Source organism: Chiloscyllium punctatum, chromosome 28 (assembly GCF_047496795.1).
Source record: "Chiloscyllium punctatum isolate Juve2018m chromosome 28, sChiPun1.3, whole genome shotgun sequence".
Classification (NCBI taxonomy): domain Eukaryota; kingdom Metazoa; phylum Chordata; class Chondrichthyes; order Orectolobiformes; family Hemiscylliidae; genus Chiloscyllium; species Chiloscyllium punctatum.
In genome coordinates, this window is record NC_092766.1 from 16502471 (window position 1) to 16525329 (window position 22859).

At 54.3% G+C, this 22859-nt stretch overlaps 1 protein-coding gene across 1 annotated transcript; it reads left to right on the plus strand.

Annotated features, from left to right (window-relative positions):
* Positions 1–207: 207 nt before the first annotated feature.
* On the plus strand, positions 208–20738 carry LOC140453836 (E3 ubiquitin-protein ligase DCST1-like). Its single transcript, XM_072548720.1, has 6 exons — positions 208–290; positions 1392–1518; positions 6809–6925; positions 8215–8357; positions 11945–12058; positions 20013–20738. Exons 1-6 carry the CDS (start codon positions 279–281, stop codon positions 20262–20264), a joined length of 765 nt encoding a protein of 254 aa, XP_072404821.1. The 5' UTR covers positions 208–278; the 3' UTR covers positions 20265–20738.
* The last annotated feature ends 2121 nt before the right edge of the window (positions 20739–22859 follow it).

Genomic DNA, 22859 nt, shown 5'->3' on the forward strand with positions numbered 1-22859 from the left:
AGGTGTTAGGATATCTGGGTCAGCATGGATGGGTTTGACTGAAAGGGCTGTTTCCGACTGTGCGTCTCTATGACTCATGGAACTGAGAAGTGAAATGTGCTTTTCTGTTGAGTGAAAACCAGCCAAGACAAGCCAAATATTTTCCATTTGTGTTTTCAATGCCCCGTTAACTGTGTGTGACCCTCCTTCCTGTCAGAATAGGAGACCTCCTGCCACTGAAGAAAGCAGAGAGAGCAGATGTGATCTTCCCCTGGCAGCTCAAGGTTCACTCAACTGAAATGAAAACCCTGGTAACACACTGACTCTCTCAATGCTGTTCCCTCCCTCAGCGCCCGCTCCCTCAGTGCTGACCCTCCGACAGCAACTGCTCCCTCAGCACTGACCCTCCGACAGCGTCTGCTCCCTCAGCGCTGGCCCTCCGATAGTGCCCGCTCCCTCAGCCCTGACCCTCCGACATCGCCCACTCCCTCAGCACTGACCCTCCGATAGTGCCCGCTCCCTCAGCGCTGACCCTCCGACAGTGGCCCGCTCCCTCAGCGCTGACCCTCTGACAGTGCCCGCTCCCTCAGCACTGACCCTCCGACATCGCCTGCTTCCTCAGTGCTGACCCTCCGATAGTGCCCGCTCCCTCAGCGCTGACCCTCCGACAGCGCCCACTCCCTCAGCGCTGACCCTCCCACAGCGCCCACTCCCTCAGCGCTGACCCTCCCACAGCACCCACTCCCTCGGCACTGACCCTCCGACACAGCCCACTCCCTCGGCACTGACCCTCCTACATCGCCCACTCCCTCGGCACTGACCCTCCCACAGCGCCCACTCCCTCGGCACTGACCCTCCCACAGCGCCCACTCCCTCGGCACTGACCCTCCCACAGCGCCCACTCCCTCGGCACTGACCCTCCCACAGCGCCCACTCCCTCGGCACTGACCCTCCCACAGCGCCCACTCCCTCGGCACTGACCCTCCCACAGCGCCCACTCCCTCGGCACTGACCCTCCCACAGCGCCCACTCCCTCGGCACTGACCCTCCCACAGCGCCCACTCCCTCGGCACTGACCCTCCCACAGCACCCACCCCCTCGGCACTGACCCTCCCACAGCACCCACTCCCTCAGCACTGACCCTCCCACAGCACCCACCCTCCCACAGCGCCCGCTCCCTCAGCACTGACCCTCCGACACAGCCTGCTCCCTCAGCACTGACCCTCCGACACAGCCCGCTCCCTCAGCACTGACCCTCCGACAGCGCCCACTCCCTCAGCACTGACCCTCAGACAGCGCCCGCTCCCTCGGTGTGGTTTATTTTGGCAGTGTCCTGCTCGGTGTCTGACATGAATCTTGAGGCCTCGGGCTGCTGCGTTGCACTCTGGCCTAACCCAGTCTCTCTCCTTCAGATCCTGGAGTTGATCCAATACGTCGCGATCATCCTGGTGATCCTCGCCCTGTTCACACTGGATTGGCTCCTCTTTACAATGTTGGACATTATCGGGCGGCACAGTTTTGTGGAATATTCCTTCGTCGGTGAGTCCACGAGAGTTGACCGCCTCATCCCTACGACTCCTGAGGCAAAGTCTGCCTGGGCCCGATCGGGCGAGCTCATTTCTTTCATGTGTGATGAAGCAGATCTGAGAATCAGTGAATCCCAACAGTGCAGAACCAGGCCCTTTGGCCCAACAGGTCCACACCAACCCTCCGAAGAGTAACCCACCCAGATCCGTTCCTCAAACTCACATTTCCCCTGACTAATCCAGCCCTGGGCACTACGGGACAATTTAACATGGCCAATCCACCCTAACCTGCACATCCCTGGACACTACAGGACAATTTAGCATGGCCAACCCACCCTAACCTGCACATCCCTGGACACTACAGGACAATTTAGCATGGCCAATCCACCCTAACCTGCACATCCCTGGGCACTATGGGGACAATTTAGCATGGCCAATCCACCCTAACCTGCACATCCCTGGGCACTACGGGACAATTTAGCATGGCCAATCCACCCTAACCTGCACATCCCTGGACACTACAGGACAATTTAGCATGGCCAATCCACCCTAACCTGCACATCCCTGGGCACTATGGGACAATTTAGCATGGCCAATCCACCCTAACCTGCACATCCCTGGGCACTATGGGACAATTTAGCATGGCCAATCCACCCTAACCTGTACATCCCTGGGTACTATGGGACAATTTAGCATGGCCAATTCACCCTAACCTGCACATCCCTGGGCACTATGGGACAATTTAGCATGGCCAATCCACCCTGACCTGCACATCTTTGGACTGTGGGAGGAAACCGGAGCACCCGGAGGAAACCCACGCAGACACGGGGAGGGGAGAATGTGCAAACCCTACACAGAGAGTCGTCCGTAGGGAGGGATCGAACCCGGACCCTGGCGCCGTGAGGCAGCGGCGCTAACCACTTTATTGAAGTGACCTGAGAGTTAAAATTCAGTCGGAACTAGTGATCCTAAAATGACAGAATTTGATATTCGAACAGCGAACTTCGAACAGTGTAGCGCAGGAACAGGCCCTTTGGCCCACGATATTGTAATGTCAAATTAAACTAATCCCCTCTGCCCTTCCTTCGTCCATATCCCTCCCTCCCTTGCTTGTCCATTCACTTCTCTGAAAACCCTTTTAACTCCCCCTATCTTATTTGCCACGCCACCAACCCCCCCACCCCCCAGGCAGCACGTTCCACACTCCTACCCCTCTGTGTTTCAAAACCTCCCCCTCCTCTGAACGTTCCCCCCTTCTCACCTTAAACGCATTCCCCCGCTAGTTTGAGACATTCCAACTCCGGGGGGTGGAGGGGAGATGGGGGGGGGGGGGGAGATAACGCTTATGACCGTCCCCGCGATCTGTTGATCGTGGCAGCCTTCCATCGATTCTCCCCTCAGAGAGAACAATCCAGGGTCCTCTAGCCTCTCCCCGCGGCCTCCACCCTCTAATCCAGACAGCTCCTCGGTAAACCCTCTCCCCCACCCTCTCCACCTCCTCCCTGTCAACCTGGGGACCAACAGATCTCTGAAGTGCGGCCGAACCAAAGTCTTACAAAGTCTGATAGACGATGTCCTGACTCTGTCTACTCCGTTCCCCGAATTGTAAAGGCAGGCATGCCTTCCGTACGCCCTATATATGTGCGTGGTCGCTTTGAGGGTGAGGAGGTTGGGTCAGTAACAATGGTGTTTAACTTAATCCGATTTGGTTTATAATCGTCACGTGTCCCGGGATACAGTGAAAAGTATTGTTTTGCGTGCTCGCCAGGCATGTCCTATCTGACATGAGTACAACATGGAGATCGAACATAAAGGTTCAGAGAAAGTTTCAGTGGAAGATTAACGCTGATAAATGAGAGGTCTGTTCTGTGAACAGCGGGGACAAATCTGCTGTTGAATCTATTGGTGTGTCCTTTTTCAACTTTTATATCTCCCGCCGATGGAAGAGGGTGGCGGGGGTTACAGCTAGGCTGGCCGAGGACAGTGTCAGGTAAAGGCCAGCAGCCGTTTGATGACCTCATTCATTCCCAACTCCTCATAGTCCGTGTCCGAACGCAGCAAGATCTGGGCAACGTCCGGGCTTGGGCTGACAGTGAGGCAAGTTACATCGGCGCCACACAAATGCAGGCTGTGACCATCTCCAACAAGAGAGAATCTAACCGTCGCCCCCTTGATGTTCAATGGTGTTACCATCACTGAATCCCCCCCCCACTATCAACATCCTGGGGGTTCCCATTGAGAGAGAATCTAACCATCGCTCCCCTTGATGTTCAATGGTGTTACCATCACTGAATTCCCCCCCCCCACCCCAACTATCAACATCCTGGGGGTTCCCATTGAGAAAGAATCTAACCATCGCCCCCTTGATGTTCAATGGTGTTACCATCACTGAATCCCCCCCACTATCAACATCCTGGGGGTTCCCATTGAGAGAGAATCTAACCATCGCCCCCTTGATGTTCAATGGTGTTACCATCACTGAATCCTCCCCCCCCCCCGACTATCAACATCCTGGGGGTTCCCATTGAGAGAGAATCTAACCATCGCCCCCTTGATGTTCAATGGTGTTACCATCACTGAATCCACCCCCCCCCCACTATCAACATCCTGGGGGTTCCCATTGCCCAGAAACTGAACTGGACCCAGCCCCATGTAACCACAGCAATTCCAAGAGCAGGTCAGAGGCTGGGAATCCTGCAGCGAGTAACTCCCCTCCTGACTCCCCCCCCCCCCCACATCCCAAAGCCTGTCCCACCATCGACAAGGCACGAGTCAGGGGGGTGAGGGAATACTCCCCACTCGCCCCTGGACGGGGAGGTGGGGGGCAGCTCCGACAACACTCGAGAAGCTCGACACTGTCCAGGGACAAAGCAGCCCCCCGAACCCCCACCCCCCCACACCCACAAACACCCTGCTCCCCCCACCCCCCCACCCCACAACCACAAACACCCCCCTTCCTCCAACCCCCTGCCCCACACCCACAAACACCCTGCTTCCCCAACCCCCCCACACCCACAAACACCCTGCTCCCCCCACCCCACACCCACAAACACCTCCCTCCCACACCCTCCACCCCACACCCACAAACACCCCCCTCCCCCCATTCCCCCCATTCCCCCCCCCCCAGTCACAGCAGGGTGGGCCATCTACAAGACCCACTGCAGTGAGGCTCCTTATACAGCACCTTCCCCAAACCCCATCACCTCTACCCCCCCTGGAGGGGGAGGGGGGAGCAGATACATGGGGAACACCAGCCCCCTGCACGTTCCCCTCCGCGACCCCCCCATCCCCCGATACACTGTCCCGAAATATCTCGGCCGTTCCTTCGGGGGGTCGGAATCCTGGACCCCCCTCCCTAACGGGGCACCGTGGGTCAGCCCACAGCAGGGGTTCAAGATGGCAATTGCCTGCCCCCCTCCCCCCCCACCACCACCACCACCACAATGTCAAGGGGCAACTAACAGGAGGCAGTCAACGCTGGGTCCACATCCTGTGGGCGAATAAGCGATAAAATTCCTGACTCTCTGCCACAATTCAGTGCGCAGGAACGATTCTATAACCGCATCGAAGGAAGGGAAGGAGAATATTAAATTGGAAGACAGAAGCCGATGATGACAAACATGTCAGTGATGGCTCCAAAGGTGAATCGAGGGGTAAAAGGAGGATGAAAATAGTCCGTGAGGGCAAACGAGTGAGCAATATAAAAATGTGCAGTAAGAGCTTCTTTATGTTGATGAGGCCCATTCGAAATTGAACCTGGGGAGATGGTTATAAGGCATTAAGAGCTGGCAGAGGAGTTAAATAGATCGTTAGTGCTTCCCTCTCCTTGGTGTTGAGGTTGTGTGTTTGTCTTTTCCTTGTTATCAGGGGTATGACGTCAGGGGGTACCTCACAACACACTTCCCATTCAACAACCAAATATATGAACAAATCAATGGCACACCCATGGGCTCACCCATCTCTGGACTCAGAGCAGAAGCGGTAATGCAAAGATTAGAACAGTCTTACCGCAAATTCAACCCCAACTCTGGATCAGATATGTGGATGACACTTTTGTAATCATTAAAAACACAGAACTAGAGAACACACACCGGATCATCAACGCCACACTCACAGGAATCCGATTCACGAAGAGGGAGAAAAGGACAACCAACTCCCATTCCTAGACGTGATGGTACAGAGAACACCGAACGGAGAATTCACCACAAAGGTTTACAGGAAAGCCACACACACAGACCAAGATCTGAACTACGAAAGCAACCACCCCAACACACACACAAGAAGTTGCATCAAGACACTGTTCAATACACTGCAGCACACCAGAACTACAAAAAGAGGAAGAGGAACACCTATACAATGGATTCGCCAAAAACGGATACCCCCGCAATTTCATCAACAGATGCCTAAGGGAAAGACAACGGAACGAGGACATGCCCCAACCCAAAGGACTAGCCACACTACCATACATCAGGAGCATTTCTGAACTGACAACCAGACTACTGTGACCACTAGGACTCATAACAGCACACAAACCAACAGCCACTCTCAGACAACAACTCACCAGAACGAAGGACCCGATACCCAACATGAGCAAAACCAACGTAGTGTACAAAATCCCATGCAAGGACTGCACAAAACACCACATCGGACAAACAGGAAGACAGTTAACGATCCGTATACACGAACACCAACTAGCCACGAAACGACACGACCAGCTATCCTTAGTAGCCACACACCCAGATGACAAGCAACACTAATGCGACTGGGACAACACTACTATTATAGGACAAGCCAAACAGAGAACAGCCAGGGAATTCCTAGAGGCATGGCACTCATCCACAGATTCAATCAATAAGCACATCGACCTGGACCCAATATACCGGCCACTACAGCGGATAGAAGGAACTGACAACCGGAAGCGGCAGAGACAAGCCACTATAAATGCCGGAGGAAACAGCACAGAAACGCTTCACAGGAGGCTCCCAAGCACTGAGGATGTCACCTAGACAGGGGACGAAACGTTTGCAAGACAAATTCCCAGCTCGGCGAACAGAACCACAACAACAAATTGGAATGTTTTTACCAATTCCATTCTTAAGGACCCGGGAGGGAGATGGGAGGGAGGAGGTTTATTGAGTAGATAAGGGGGGATGGGGAAGCCCTTGAGGGGGGATTGGATGGGTAGGCACAACTCAGCAGTATGGGGCTGGTCGGAGAGGAGAGGGTGAGATTGGTTCCCGCATCCCGATTTTCCGATGGAGTCTCCCATTGTGATTCTGAGCTGTTGCGTGTGTACCTTGCAGAGAGTCACCACCTGGAGATCGATGTGGGGGGGACCTCGATGTTGGCCAATCTGATTCGCCGGGCCGTCTCTGCCTTCAACACCACCATGGACGTCAAGATTGAGTCCAACAATCTGCGTAAGGGATTGATCGCCGTGGCGACATGGTGGGGCAAGGGGAGTCCCGAGGGCTGAGTGACCCTCCGATCGCACCCACTCCCTCAGCACTGACCCTCCGACAGCGCCCACTCCCTCAGCACTGACCCTCCGATCGCACCCACTCCCTCAGCACTGACCCTCCGACAGTGCCCACTCCCTCAGCACTGACCCTCCGACAGCGCCCACTCCCTCAGCACTGACCCTCCGACAGCACCCACTCCCTCAGCACTGACCCTCTGAGAGCGCCCGCTCCCTCAGCATTGACCGTCCGACAGTGCCCACTCCCTCAGCACTGACCCTCCGACAGCACCCACTCCCTCAGCACTGACCCTCCGACAGCGCCCGCTCCCTCAGCACTGACCCTCCGACAGCGCTCACTCCCTCAGCACTGACCCTCCGACAGCACCCACTCCCTCAGCACTGACCCTCCGACAGCACCCACTCCCTCAGCACTGACCCTCCGACAGTGCCCACTCCCTCAGCACTGACCCTCCGACAGTGCCCCCTCCCTCAGCACTGACCCTCCAACAGTGCCGGCTCCCTCAGCACTGACCCTCCAACAGTGCCGGCTCCCTCAGCGCTGACCCTCCGACAGTGCCCACTCCCTCAGCGCTGACCCTCCGACAGCGCCCACTCCCTCAGCACTGACCCTCCGACTGCACCCACTCCCTCAGCACTGACCCTCCGACAGCGCTCACTCCCTCAGCACTGACCCTCTGACAGCACTCACTCCCTCAGCACTGACCCTCCCACAGCACCCACTCCCTCAGCACTGACCCTCCGACAGCGCCCACTCCCTCAGCACTGACCCTCTGACAGCACTCACTCCCTCAGCACTGACCCTCCCACAGCACCCACTCCCTCAGCACTGACCCTCCCACAGTGCCCGCTCCCTCAGCACTGACCCTCCAACAGCACCCGCTCCCTCAGCACTGACCCTCCGACAGCGCCCACTCCCTCAGCACTGACCCTCCCACAGCGCCCACTCCCTCAGCACTGACCCTCCCACAGCGCTCACTCCCTCAGCACTGACCCTCCGACAGTGCCCACTCCCTCGGCACTGACCCTCCGACAGCGCCCGCTCCTAAACCCCTAATCCTCCCAGAAAGATCCTTTCTCTCAACCCTCACCCTGCGATCGGATTCCAGTGGTGGCCGTGGACTGGGGAGGGGGGAGGTGGGGATAATGGCGGTCGGGACAGGTGTGCCCTCTCACTCTGCCCTCCATGTTTGTGTTTTGTGTGCCTGTGTGTGTGTGTGTGTGTTTCAGACTGCCTCCCCGTTCCTCACAAGATGACCAAGCAGTCGATCATCCTGACTGTGGTGCCCGTCATTGGCATGATCAGCTTTTGCTTTCTGCAAGTCTATAGCTACAGATTGCGGCGGGTCATCGCTGGGCTCTGCTTCCCTAAGGTATGTGGCAACTCTGCACCATCCTGCATACCCACTGGCTTCACCCCACCCCAGGGGGAAAAGACTTTGCCTATTTACCCTATCCATGCCCCTCATGATTTTATAAACCTCTATAAGGTCACCCCTCAGCCTCCGACGCTCCGGGGAAAACAGCCCCAGCCTCTCAGACACGTTCCTGCCCACTCCCGATAACTCTTTAACCTGTTCCTGATTCAAAATTTCTCTCCTCCTGAAACTTGTTCAGTGTCTCACTATCCACCGCACCCTGGGATGTGACATCGGTTTGATTCATGGTTGGCACGTGTGCAGAGAGACAGTGAAAAGTATTGTTTCCCCGACATCTTTGACCATCTGCAGGTTCAGCCCAGTGACAGAACAGAAGAGTCGAATTGCACCAAACGGTCTGTTTCGGTGCTGTTCAACGCTATGACTCTATGACAGAGAAAGGTCAACTCTCAGAAAATCCCGAAAGTGTGGAAACAGACCCTTCGGCCCAACACGTCCACACTGACCGTCCACAGAGTAACCCACCCAGACCAATTTCCCTAGCCTATTATCCTCCATTTATCCCAGATGAATCCACCCTAACCTGCACATCCCTGGGCACGACGGGACAATTTAGCACGGCCAATCCACCCTAACCTGCACATCTCTGGGCACTATGGGACAATTTAGCATGGCCAATCCACCCTAACCTGCACATCCCTGGGGCACTATGGGCCAATTTAGCATGGCCAATCCACCCTAACCTGCACATCCCTGGGCACTATGGGACAATTTAGCATGGCCAATCCACCCTAACCTGCACATCCCTGGGCACTACGGGACAATTTAGCATGGCCAATCCACCATAATCTGCACATCCCTGGGCACTACGGGACAATTTAGCATGGCCAATCCACCCTAACCTGCACATCCCTGGACACTATGGGACAATTTAGCATGGCCAATCCACCCTAACCTGCACATCCCTGGGCACTATGGGACAATTTAGCATGGCCAATCCACCCTAACCTGCACATCCCTGGGTACTACGGGACAATTTAGCACGGCCAATCCACCCTAACCTACACATCCCTGGGCACTATGGGATAATTTAGCATGGCCAATCCACCCTAACCTGCACATCCCTGGGCACTATGGGACAATTTAGCATGGCCAATCCATCCTAACCCGCACATCCCTGGACACTATGGGACAATTTAGCATGGCCAATCCACCCTAACCTGCACATCCCTGGGCACTATGGGACAATATAGCATGGCCAATCCACCCTAACCTGCACATCCCTGGGCACTATGGGACAATTTAGCACGGCCAATCCACCCTAACCTGCACATCCCTGGACACTATGGGACAATTTAGCATGGCCAATCCACCCTAACCTGCACATCCCTGGACACTATGGGACAATTTAGCATGGCCAATCCACCCTAACCTGCACATCCCTGGACACTATGGGACAATTTAGCATGGCCAATCCACCCTAACCTGCACATCCCTGGACACTATGGGACAATTTAGCATGGCCAATCCACCCTAACCTGCGCATCCCTGGGCACTATGGGACAATTTAGCATGGCCAATCCACCCTAACCTGCACATCTTTGTTCTGTGGGAGGAAGCCGGAGCACCCGGAGGACACCCACACAGACTCAGGGGGTGGGGGGGGTGGGAGGGGGGGTGCGAATGTGCAAACCCCACACAGACAGTCCCCCCCCCCCCCCCCGAGGGCTGGAATTGAACCTGGGACCCTGGGTGCTGTGAGACAGCGGTGCTAACCCCTGAGCCCACTAATGCCGCCCTTTTTAACAGGGATGGGTTGGCCGCAGGAAATGCAGGGTTACAGAGGGGGACCCCCAACCTGTTCAGCCTCTCCCTGTAGCTCAAACCCTCCAACCCTAGCAACATCTTTGTGAATCTTTTCTGAACCCTTTTAAGTTTCACAACATCCTTCCGATAGGAAGGAGACCAGAATTGCAGGCAATATTCCAACAGTGGCCTAACCAATGTCCTGTACAGCTGCAACATGACCTCCCAACTCCTGTACTCAATACTCTGACCAATAAAGGAAAGCATACCAAACGCCTCCTTCACTATCCTATCGACCTGTGAAATCTACTGCTCTATCATTACTCCGAGGGAACTTCCAAGACCAACATAGTCACAAACACACACACACACTTATTCATACACACACACACCCCCTCACATTCACATATATGCTCACTCAGACACACACACACTCTCACAAACACACGCTGTCTCATCCAGGCACACACACGCATGTGCACACACACACACACACACACATACACCCACAACACACACACCGCTCACACACTCTTGTCCAGGCACGCACACCCAAGTGCAGATACACACTCACACTCACACTCCGGTTTCCTCCCACATTCAAAAGATGTGCAGGTTAGGGTGGATTGGCCATGCTAAATTGTCCCATAGTGCCCCAGGGATGTGCAGGTTAGGGTGGATTGGCCATGCTAAATTGTCCCATAGTGCCCAGGGATGTGCAGGTTAGGGTGGATTGGCCATGCTAAATTGTCCCATAGTGCCCCAGGGATGTGCAGGTTAGGGTGGATTGGCCAGGCTAAATTGTCCCATAGTGCCTCAGGGATGTGCAGGTTAGGGTGGATTGGCCATGCTAAATTGTCCCATAGTGCCCCAGGGATGTGCAGGTTAGGGTGGATTGGCCATGCTAAATTGTCCCATAGTGCCCAGGGATGTGCAGGTTAGGGTGGATTGGCCATGCTAAATTGTCCCGTAGTGCCCAGGGATGTGCAGGTTAGGGTGGATTGGCCATGCTAAATTGTCCCATAGTGCCCAGGGATGTGCAGGTTAGGGTGGATTGGCCATGCTAAATTGTCCCATAGTGCCCAGGGATGTGCAGGTTAGGGTGGATTGGCCATGCTAAATTGTCCCATAGTGCCCAGGGATGTACAGGTTAGGGTGGATTGGCCATGCTAAATTGTTCCATAGTTGCCAGGGATGTACAGGTTAGGGTGGATTGGCCATGCTACATTGTCCCGTAGTGTTAGGTGCATTAGTCAGGGGTAAATGTAGGGGAATGGTGTGGATTTGTTGGGCCGAAGGGCCTGTTTCCTCACTGTCAGGAAACTAATCTGAATCACACACAAACACACACCCACACCCACTCTCAGACACATGCACACACCATCCCGAGTTGGAATTATCGCGGCCGTTCCTTCGGGAGAGGAGGGGGGTGGGGGTGGGGGTGGGGGGGGCGGGGTCAGAATCTTGGAGCTCTGTCCTTCACGGGGGCCCTTGCGCCCCGACACCTAACAGGGAGAGGGTGGATTGGGAGTGCAGCGGTTCAAAATGGCTGCTTAACCCTCACCTCCTCAAGGTGGGGGGCAATTAGCGGGAGCAAGGAAATCGCAGCAATGTTGTCGGGTGAAGCAAGGCTTGCTTTGTGGGGGCAGTGAGTGGCTGGGGTGTGCTCCCTGAGTGGGAGGGAGGGGAGGGGAGGGGAATCGAAGAGGGGTCCTGTTGTAACTCCCTGTGCCCATCTGGGGGGGCCTGACTGGCTCTGTGCTCTGTCAATGCAGCGAGAGAAGAAGAGGGTGCTCTTTCTCTACAACGAACACCTGCGAAAACGGATCAGCTACGCAGAGACCCAGCGCAAAAAAATTCTCATCCAGGCACGCAACAAACAACTCTGGGTAAGCAGATCTCCCACTGAGTTTATACCCCACCCCCGAACCCCTCGATTAGATTCCGGTCTGTAACTCCCTCCCGGGTATCTGTTATTCTGTATATACCCCACCCCGAACCCCTCGATTAGATTCCAGTCTGTAACTCCCTCCCGGGTATCTGTTATTCTGTATATAACCCCCACCCCGAACCCCTCGATTAGATTCCAGTCTGTAACTCCCTCCCGGGTATCTGTTATTCTGTATATAACCCACCCCGAACCCCTCGATTAGATTCCAGTCTGTAACTCCCTCCCGGGTATCTGTTATTCTGTATATAACCCACCCCGAACCCCTCGATTAGATTCCAGTCTGTAACCCCCTCCCGAGTATCTGTTATTCTGTATATAACCCACCCCGAACCCCTCGATTAGATTCCAGTCTGTAACTCCCTCCCGGGTATCTGTTATTCTGTATATAACCCACCCCGAACCCCTCGATTAGATTCCAGTCTGTAACTCCCTCCCGGGTATCTGTTATTCTGTATATAACCCACCCCGAACCCCTCGATTAGATTCCAGTCTGTAACTCCCTCCCGGGTATCTGTTATTCTGTATATAACCCACCCCGAACCCCTCGATTAGATTCCAGTCTGTAACTCCCTCCCGGGTATCTGTTATTCTGTATATAACCCCCACCCCGAACCCCTCGATTAGATTCCGGTCTGTAACTCCCTCCCGGGGTATCTGTTATTCCGTATATAACCCACCCCGAACCCCTCGATTATAACAGATCAGAATGGGGGGATATTTGGTCAGAGATGGAATTGCAAGGAGTTGTGTTGGTGAGGTCAGTTTCCATTCGGTTTGTAAGGAAGGAATGACAGGGATATTTATTGATGCAAAGAACAGGGAAATTCCATCCCGATTTGTAGTCTCAGTCAGGTATGTGGTATTTAAGGTGGATCAGATAACAGTACATTTCATTTGAAACAGGTTTGAATTGTTTAAGGGGGTTCTGAAAAGAGATCTTGGAAATAGGGTATTTGGAGTTATTTAAGGTGGAGCAGGTGTGGGAATTTAAGGTGGGTGAGGTATTGGGGTGTTTGAGGTGGATGAGACATTAAGGTAATTAAGGTGGATGAAATATTGGGATATTTCACGTGATTAAGATATTGGGGTAATTGAGGTGGATGAGATAGTGGGGTATTTAAGGTGGTGGGGTATTGGAATATTTAAGGTGGATGAGATAGTGCGTTAATTAAGGTGGATGAGGTATTATAGTAATTAAGGTGGATGAGATATTGGGGCATTTAAGGTCAATGAAATATTGGGGTAACTAAGGTGGATGAGATAGTGGGGTATTTAAGGTGGTGAGGTATTGGAATATTTAAGGTGGATGAGATATTGGAATATTTAAGGTGGATGAGATAGTGGGGTAATTAAGGTGGATGAGATATTGGAGTAATTAAGGTGGATGAGGTATTGGGGTAATTAAGGTGGATGAGGTATTGGGGTATTTAAGGTGGATGAGGTATTGGGGTAATTAAGGTGGATGAGGTATTGGGGTAATTAAGGTGGATGAGGTATTGGGGTATTTAAGGTGGAAGAGGTATTGGGGTATTTAAGGTGGATGAGGTATTGGGGTAATTAAGGTGGATGAGACATTAGGGTAATTAAGGTGGATGAGACATTAGGGTAATTAAGGTGGATGAGACATTAGGGTAATTAAGGTGGATGAGGTATTGGGGTATTTAAGGTGGATGAGATAGTTGGGTATTTAAGGTGGATGAGATATTGGGGTATTTAAGGTGGATGAGGTATTGGGGTATTTAAGGTGGATGAGGTATTGGGGTATTTAAGGTGGATGAGATAGTTGGGTATTTAAGGTGGATGAGGTATTGGAGTAATTAAGGTGGATGAGATATTGGGGTATTTAAGGTGGATGAGGTATTGGGGTATTTAAGGTGGATGAGGTATTGGGATATTTAAGGTGGATGAGATAGTTGGGTATTTAAGGTGGATGAGGTATTGGAGTAATTAAGGTGGATGAGATATTGGGGTATTTAAGGTGGATGAGGTATTGGGGTATTTAAGGTGGATGAGGTATTGGGGTATTTAAGGTGGATGAGATATTGGGATAATTAAGGTGGATGAGATATTGGGATAATTAAGGTGGAAGAGATATTGGGGTATTTAAGGTGGAAGAGCTCGAAAATAGAACACAGAAAAGTACAGCACAGAACAGGCCCTTCAGCCCACGATGTTGTGCCAATGATTAATCCTAATCTAAATAAAAATAACTGAACCTACGCCCCCCTAAATTCACTGCTCTCCACGTGCATGTCCAACAGTCACTTATATGTCCCCAATGACTCTGCTTCCACCACCTCAACTGGCAACGCATTCCATACATTCACAACTCTCTGCGTAAAGGACCTTCCTCTGACGTCCCCTCTATACCTTCCTCCTAATATCTTCAAACTGTGACTCCTCATCCCACTCAATCCTGCCCTGGGGAAAAGTCTCTGGCTATTGACTCTATCCATTCCTCTCTTTATCTCGTACACCTCGATCAGGTGAGCTCTCTTCCTCCTTCACTCCAGAGAGAAAACTCCGAGCTTATTCAACCTCTCTTCATACGCCAAGGCCCCCAAGTCCAGGCAGCATCCTGGTAAACCTTCTTTGCACCCTCTCCAAAGCCTCTGTATCTTTCCTATAGCAGGGCGACCAGAACTGGACACAATATTCCAAGTGTGGCCTCACCAGGGACTTGTAGAGCTGCAGCAAAACCTCGTGGCTCTTAAACTCAATCCCCCTGTTAATGAAAGCCAAAACACCATATGCTTTCTTAACAACCCTGTCCACTTGGGTGGCAACTTTGAGGGATCTATGTATCTGCACACCCAGATCCCTCTGTTCCCCCACACTGCCAAGAATCCTGTCTTTAACCCTATATTCAACACTCGAGTATGACCTTCCAAAAAGCATCACCTCGCATTTATCCAGGGGTTGAACTCCATCTGCCATTTCTCAGCCCAGCTCTGCATCCTGTCTACGTCGCTCTGCAGCCTGCAATAGCCCTCGATGCTACCAACGGCACCTCCAACCTTTGCATCATCTGCAAATTTACTAACCCACCCCTCAACCGCCTCATGTTGAAAAACTACAAAGAGCAGAGGCTCAAGAACAGAGCCCTGCAGGACCCCAATCAACACTGACCTCCAGGCAGAATACCCCCCATCTACAACCACTCTCTGCCTTCTGTCAGCCAGCCAATTCTGAATCCGGATAGCCAAATCTCCCTGTATCCCATACTTCCTGACTTTACGAATGAGCCTACCATGGGGAACCCTATCAAATGCCTTGCTGAAGTCCATTTACACCACATCCACTGCTCAACCGTCGCCGACCCATCTCGTCACCTCCTCAAAGAACTCAATAAGATCCGTGAGGCATGACCTGCCCCTCACAAAGCCGTGCTGACTGCCTTTAATCACGCTCTGCTTTTCCAAAGAGTTATAAATCCTATCCCTCAGAATTCTTTCCAAACCTTCGCTGACCACAGACGGAAGACTGACTGGTCTGTAATTGCCAGGGATTTCCCTATTCCCCTTCTTGAAAAGAGGAACAACATTCGCCTCCTTCCAATCCCTCCGGTACGACTCCCGTGGAAAGTGAGGAGGCAAAGATCCTCGCCAGCGGCTTCGCAACCCCCTTTCTCGCTTCCCGGAGCAGCCTGGGATAAATCTGGTCTGGCCCCTGGGGACTTATCGATCTTAACGTTTGCCAAAGTTTCCAGCACATCAACTTCCTCAATCCCGATCCGTTCAAGCCTGTTTCCCGGATCCTCAAAGTTCTCATTCACAACGAGATCCCTTTGCTTCGTGAAAACCGAAGGAGAAAACTCATTTCGGGTTTCCCCGATCTGCTCAGACTCCACGCACAAGTTCCCCCCCCTACCCTCTCCCTGATCATTCTCTTATTCCTCACGGATGAGGTAAAATGCCTTTGGGCTCTCCCTAATCCTTCTTGCCAAGCCTTTCTCGTGCCCCCTCCCTGGCTCTCCTCAGTCTATTTCTGAGTTCCTTTCTAGCAAGCCTGGAATCCTCTGAAGCTGGGCTAGATCCTTGCTCCCTCCACCTTACGTAAGCTGCCTTCTTCCTTTTGACGAGAAGTTCCTCTGTTCTCTGTTCATCCAAGATTCCTTAATCTCACCCCTTCTTGGAGAAAGTGAGGACCGCCGACGCTGAAGATCAGAGCGTAAAAATGTGATGCTGGAAAAGCGCAGCAGGTCGGGCAGCATCCGAGGAGCAGGAGAGTCGACGTTTCGGAAGAAGGGCTCATGCCCGAAACGTCGATTCTCCTTCTCCTCGGATGCTGCCTGACCTGTTGCGCTTTTCCAGCACCACATTTTTAAGCTCTGACCCCTTCTTACCTGCCTCAGAGGAACAAATTTGTGCATCACTTGCAACAACTGCTCCTTAAACAGTCTCCACCTTCCCTTTCTGTGGGACAATTGCTCCCAATCTGTATTTCCCAATTCCTGTCTGATAGCGTCATCATCTCCTTCCCCAACCGCCCCCCATCCCCCCCGCCTCAATTAAACATCTTCCCACGGTGACTGCTCCTTTCCCTCCCCAAGGCTGTGGTAAATGTGAGGGAGATGTGGTCACTGTCACCAAAGTGCTCTCCCACCGCGAGATATGACACCTGGCCTGGCCCATTGCCGAGCACCAAATCCAAAATGGCCTCTCCCCCTCGTCGGCCTGTTGACATACTGAGTAAGGACCCCCCCCCCCCCCCCCACCCTGAGCACACCTGACAAAAATGGTTCCATCCAAAACCACCTGCACTTAGGAAGTTCCATTTGATATTGGGGAAAGTTGAAGTCAATCCCACCACGTCTGCATTTTTTCCAAAATCTGCTGGCCGATCAGTCCGTCAATCTCTCCACTGCTGTTAGAAATCCCCCAATGCGGTGGCTGTTCCCAACTTGCACCCACACTGACTCAGTCGACAAGCCTTCCTGAACAACCCTCCCTTTCTGTAGCTGTGACGCGCTCTCCGATGAGCAAAGCTGCGCCCTTTTCCACACCCTCCCCGTTCTTCTTAAACGTTCTAAACCCCGCAACGCCCAGCAACCATCCCTGCCCCCCCAGTGAAACATCGTCGCCCCAATTCGTCACCCCTACCTCTGACACTCCTCGCGTTAAAGGAGACGCACTTTAACCGGTCCCTTTGTTTCATCGCGTGAGAAGCCTTCCCGATCGATTTTGCCACTGCTTTTGCCCGAAACGTCGATTTTCCTGCTCCCTCAGACGCTGCCTGAACTGCTGTGCTTTTCCAGCAGCACTCTAAGCTAGATCCTGTCACTGCCCCATCTACAACTCCACTCCACACCCCCCACCACCCCCATCCCCCTCGGATGTGGAGATCTGGTTCCCACCCCCCGACCCCTGCCAAACTAGTTTAAACCCTCCCCGAACCCAATCTCCCACCCCGGACATTTGGGCCCCTCTAGTTCAGGCGTAACCCATCCTTCATGTACAGGTCCCACCTTCCCCAAAGGTCTCCCAATGGTCTGGGTATCTGAAGCCCTCCCTCCTGCACCAGCCACGTGTTAAGCTGCACTCGCTGACTGTTCCTCACGTCTCTATCGCGTGGCACCGGTATCAAACCTACTCTCCCTCGTCCTGCTCTCCAGCTTCCAGCTTAAGGTGTTTTCCTATTCTCCCCCCATCTCCTCCCCACCCACCCCTTCCCTTCTGAGCCACGGTGCCAGAGACCCGACAACTATGGTTTCCCCCCTGGCAGGCCGTGCCCACCAACAGTATCCGAAACGGGGCACACTTATTGCCGAGGGGAGCGGCCCCAGGGGAGTCCCTGCGCTGTCTGTCAGTTCCCTGACTGTCACCCATTGGTCTTACCCTGCGTCCGGAGAGTGACCGCCTCCCTGGACATCCCTCACTCAGCTGACCCCTCAGTTCGTCCAGGATCTAGACCTAACCCGCTTAAAGACTTCGCAGCAGCCCCCCCCCCCTCCCTCCGCCCCCTCTCCTCCCCTCCTCTCTCTGTCCCCCCCTCCCTCCTCTCTCTGTCCCCCCCTCCCTCCTCTCTCTGCCCCCCCCTCCTCTCTCTGTCCCCTCCCTCCTCTCTCTGCCCCCCCCCTCCCTCCTCTCTCTGCCCCCCCCTCCCTCCCTCCCTCCCTCCTCTCTCTGTCCCCCCCCTCCTCTCTCTGCCCCCCCCCCTCTCTCTGCCCCCCCCTCCCTCCTCTCTCTGCCCCCCCCCCTCCTCTCTCTGCCCCCCCCCTCTCTGCCCCCCCCTCCCTCCTCTCTCTGCCCCTCCCTCCCTCCTCTCTCTGCCCCCCCCTCCCTCCTCTCTCTGCCCCCCCCCTCCCTCCTCTCTCTGCCCCCCCCTCCCTCCTCTCTCTGCCCCCCCTCCCTCCTCTCTCTCCCCCCCCCTCCCTCCTCTCTCTCCCCCCCACTCCCTCCTCTCTCTCCCCCCTCACCGCTCTGCTCAAAAACGGAGGTATTGGGGTATTTAAGGTGGAAGTGGCATGGGGTATTTAAGATGGACAAAATATTGGGGTATTTAAGGTGGATTAGATACAGGGGTGTTTAAGGTGGATTAGATACGGGGGTGTTTAAGGTGGATTAGATACGGGGTGTTTAAGGTGGATTAGATACGGGGTGTTTAAGGTGGATTATATACGGGGTGTTTAAGGTGGATTAGATACAGGGGTGTTTAAGGTGGATTAGATACGGGGGTGTTTAAGGTGGATTAGGTACGGGGTATTTAAGGTGGATTAGGTACGGGGTGTTTAAGGTGGATTAGGTACGGGGTGTTTAAGGTGGATTAGGGTACGGGGTGTTTAAGGGTGGATTAGGTACGGGGTGTTTAAGGTGGATTAGGTACGGGGTGTTTAAGGTGGATTAGGTACGGGGTGTTTACTGAGGGTGAGAGTGGGAGTGGGTTTCAGGTCATGTCTTTACCCGGGTTTGGGGGCGGTGGACGTGGAGGGGGTCAGGGTGACACTGCGACTGACCCTCGAGGGGTCACTGACGGTCCCTGTGCTCTCTCTCTGTCTGTCTGTCTGTCTCTCTCTCCCTCTCTCTGTCTCTCCCTCTCTGTCTCTCTCCCTCTCTCTGTCTCTCTGTCTCTCCCTCTCTGCCCCTCTCTCTCTATCTCTCTGCCCCTCCCTCTCTCTCTCTGTCTCTCTCCCTCTCTCTCTGTCTCTCTCCCTCTCTCTGTCTCTCTGTCTCTCCCTCTCTGCCCCTCTCCCTCTCTCTGTCTCTCTGTCTCTCCCTCTCTGCCCCTCTCTCTCTATTTCTCTGCCCCTCCCTCTCCCTCTCTGTCTCTCCCTCTCTGTCTCTCCCTCTCTGTCTCTCTGCCCCTCTCTGCCCCTCTCTGTCTCTCTCTCTGTCTCTCTCTCTCTGCCCCTCTCTCCCTCTCTGTCTCTCTCTCTCTGCCCCTCTCTCCCTCTCTGTCTCTCTCTCTCTGCCCCTCTCTCCCTCTCTGTCTCTCTCTCTCTACCCCTCTCCCCCTCTCTGTCTCTCTGCCCCTCTCCCCCTCTCTGTCTCTCTCCCTCCCCCTCTCTGTCTCTCTCCCTCCCCCTCTCTGTCTCTCTCTCTCTCCCTCTCTGTCTCTCTCTCTCTCCCTCTCTGTCTCTCTCTCTCTCCCTCTCTCCCTCTCTGTCTCTCTCCCTCTCTCCCTCTCTGTCTCTCTCTCTCTCTCCCTCTCTCCCTCTCTCTCCCTCTCTCTCCCTCTCTGTCTCTCTCTCCCTCCCTCTCTCTCCCTCTCTCTCCCTCTCTGTCTCTCTCTCCCTCTCTCTCCCTCTCTGTCTCTCTCCCTCTCTCTCTCTCCCTCTCTGTCTCTCCCTCTCTGTCTCTCCCTCTCTCTCTCTGTCTCTCTCTCTCTGTCTCTCCCTCTCTCTCTCTGTCTCTCCCTCTCTCTCCCTCTCTCTGTCTCTCTCTCTCCCGCAGCAACTCCGAGGTGTGGCTGGAGTGGTCCACCGGCTGCTGCCCTGTGTGGGGCGGTTCGTGCGGAAGCGATGTGTGGTGTGCAGTGAGGGCCCCACAGATACCTCGTATTATTGCCCCAATGTGGGCTGTGGGGCCATGTACTGCCATCTCTGCTGGAGCGACATCAGAAAGTTCTGCTTCCACTGTTTACCCTTCGAGGAGTTTGTCTCAGAGGGCAGCGACGTGGAGAACAGCCCCAATTACGGGCAGTGAGGCCTCGCCAACCGGGATTCATTTACCCCCCCCCCCACTCTCCCTCCCCTAACCCCACCGCATCCCCCACACCCCACCCAGATCTTCATCAAATCTCCCACATCCCGAGAGCCAGAGACTCTAATCTATCAGTGCAGCCTCTCCCTCTCCCACATCAACACTCACTCACTCCAACTATTCACCCCTACACCCCCTCCCTATCTCTGTCACCCCCTCCAGCCCCCTACACCCTCTCCCTATCTCTGTCACCCCCTCCAGCCCCCTACACCCCCTCCCTATCTCTGTCACCCCCTCCAGCCCCTACACCCCCTCCCTATCTCTGTCACCCCCTCCAGTCCCCTACACCCCTCCCTATCTCTGTCACCCCCTCCAGTCCCCTACACCCCCTCCCTATCTCTGTCACCCCCTCCAGTCCCCTACACCCCCTCCCTATCTCTGTCACCCCCTCCAGTCCCCTACACCCCTCCCTATCTCTGTCACCCCCTCCAGCCCCCTACACCCCCTCCCTATCTCTGTCACCCCCTCCAGCCCCCTACACCCTCTCCCTATCTCTGTCCCCCCCTCCAGCCCCCTACACCCCCTCCCTATCTCTGTCACCCCCTCCAGCCCCCTACACCCCCTCCCTATCTCTGTCACCCTCCCCAAGGTTTCAGAGTCTGTGGAAACCTCTGATGATTACTATCTTTGCCGCCCCCCACCCCCGGGGAAAACACACTGTACATAGTGTTGAGACCTCACCCAGAGACCGTCCTGGTCTGTCCACTGGAGGAAGTTTGGGGATCACATGGGACAAGATGGGTTTAACGCTGAAGGGGAGGTGCTGTTCAACTGCAGGGAGCAGCACCAGGGAACGGTTCACACACCCACATCGTCCAAATCGGGAATGGGATGGATTGGTTGATTGGTTACCCATAGCAACTGAAGAGGGAATGGGATGGATCGGTTACCCATAGCAACTGAAGAGGGAATGGGATGGATCGGTTACCCATAGCAACTGAAGGGGGAATGGGATGGATTGGTTACCCATAGCAACTGAAGGGGGAATGGGATGGATTGGTTACCCATAGCAACCAGATAGGCAATGGGATGGACTGGTTACCCAATAGCAACCAAATGGGAACTGGGATGGATTGGTTACCCATGGCAATCCAGGGGTACAGGGAGGAGCTTTGGTGGTGGTGGGGGAAGGGTTAGTTTTTGTTGTCTTTAGAGAGGTTTGACAGCGAGAGGTGTGGGGGGAGGGGTGGCAAGGGGAGCACTGACCAGGAGCTCGCCATTAGCCTGGCTACGGCAAAGCAAGAAGGTGGGGCCATTGCGAGGTGGTCGGGGGGGGTGTGTTAGCTGTGGGACTGCCAGCTCCACATTGCGGGAGGAGAGGGCAAAAGGATGCCCCCGCTCTCTCTCTTTCTCTCTCTCTCTGTCCGAACCCCTCTTGCCCCACTCCCCCTCCACCGTGTTCCATTGGCCATTGGAGTCCTGAGAGTTGGGTGAGGCCGAGGGAAACGAACTGCAGGAAGGAGTGAAGGGTTCATCCTGGTCAGTAGGCCTCAGGCTCCATCCTGGACAGTAGGCCTCAGGCTCCATCCTGGTCAGTAGGCCTCAGGCTCGGGCGAGAGGAAGGAACTGGCTGAATTTGACCAGGCCGTGCCGGAGAAGCTGAGTCGAATACAGAGCTGACCAAGACCCGGGGAGGGGGGGGCGCGATGTGGTGTTCTGTCAGTGATGTTGGGGGAGGGGTTGGTCAGGGTAGGGGAGGGGGACCATGAGAGTTACTCTCCGGATTGGCATTATGGCATAAACCACAGGCCTGGCCTACTTTGCCTCTTTGATGCGTCTTGTGTGTACATTTATTTAGCCGCCCTGCTCCTCATCTCCGTGGATGGGGATGGGGATGGGGATGGGGATGGGGATGGGGGTGGGGGTGGGGGAGGGGGGCGGTGCACGGGCGAGGGCAGTGGGGCGTTCCAGACTCTCGCCGCTCTCTGGGAGGTAGAATTCCCTGCTCTCCTCTGATCCCGGCCTATCTCGCTCATAACTGGGGAGGGGCAGGGTCTTCATCAGCTAGGGTTGTGAACTCAGGAAGTCCCTCCCTAACCCTCTCCATCTCTCTCTCTCTCTCTTTTTCATCTGATTCCCTCTCTCTTTCTCTCTGTTTTTCACTCTCTGTCTTTCTCTTTGTCCATCACTTTCTCACTGCGACTCTCTCTCTCTGTCTCTCTCTCCCTCTCTCTGTCTCTGTCTCTCTCTTTCTGTCTCTCTCTCCGTCTCTCTCTCTCTCTGTCTCTCTCTCTGTCTGTCTCTCTCTCTCCATCTCTCTCTCTCTGCATCTCACACTGTCTCTCTCTGTTTCTCTCCCTCTTTGAGTCAGTCTCTCTCTCTCTCTGTCTCTCTCTCTCTGTCTCTCTCTCCATCTATTTCTCTCTCTCTAACCCCGTGTCTCTCCCAGTCTCCATCTCTTACTGTCTCTGTCTCACATTCTGTCTCTCTCTTGCTGTCTCTCTTTCTCTCAACATCTCTGTCTCTCTCGCTCTCTCTCTGTGTCTCATTCTCTCGCACTCTCTCTATCTCTCTCCCTCTTCCATATCTCTCTGTCTG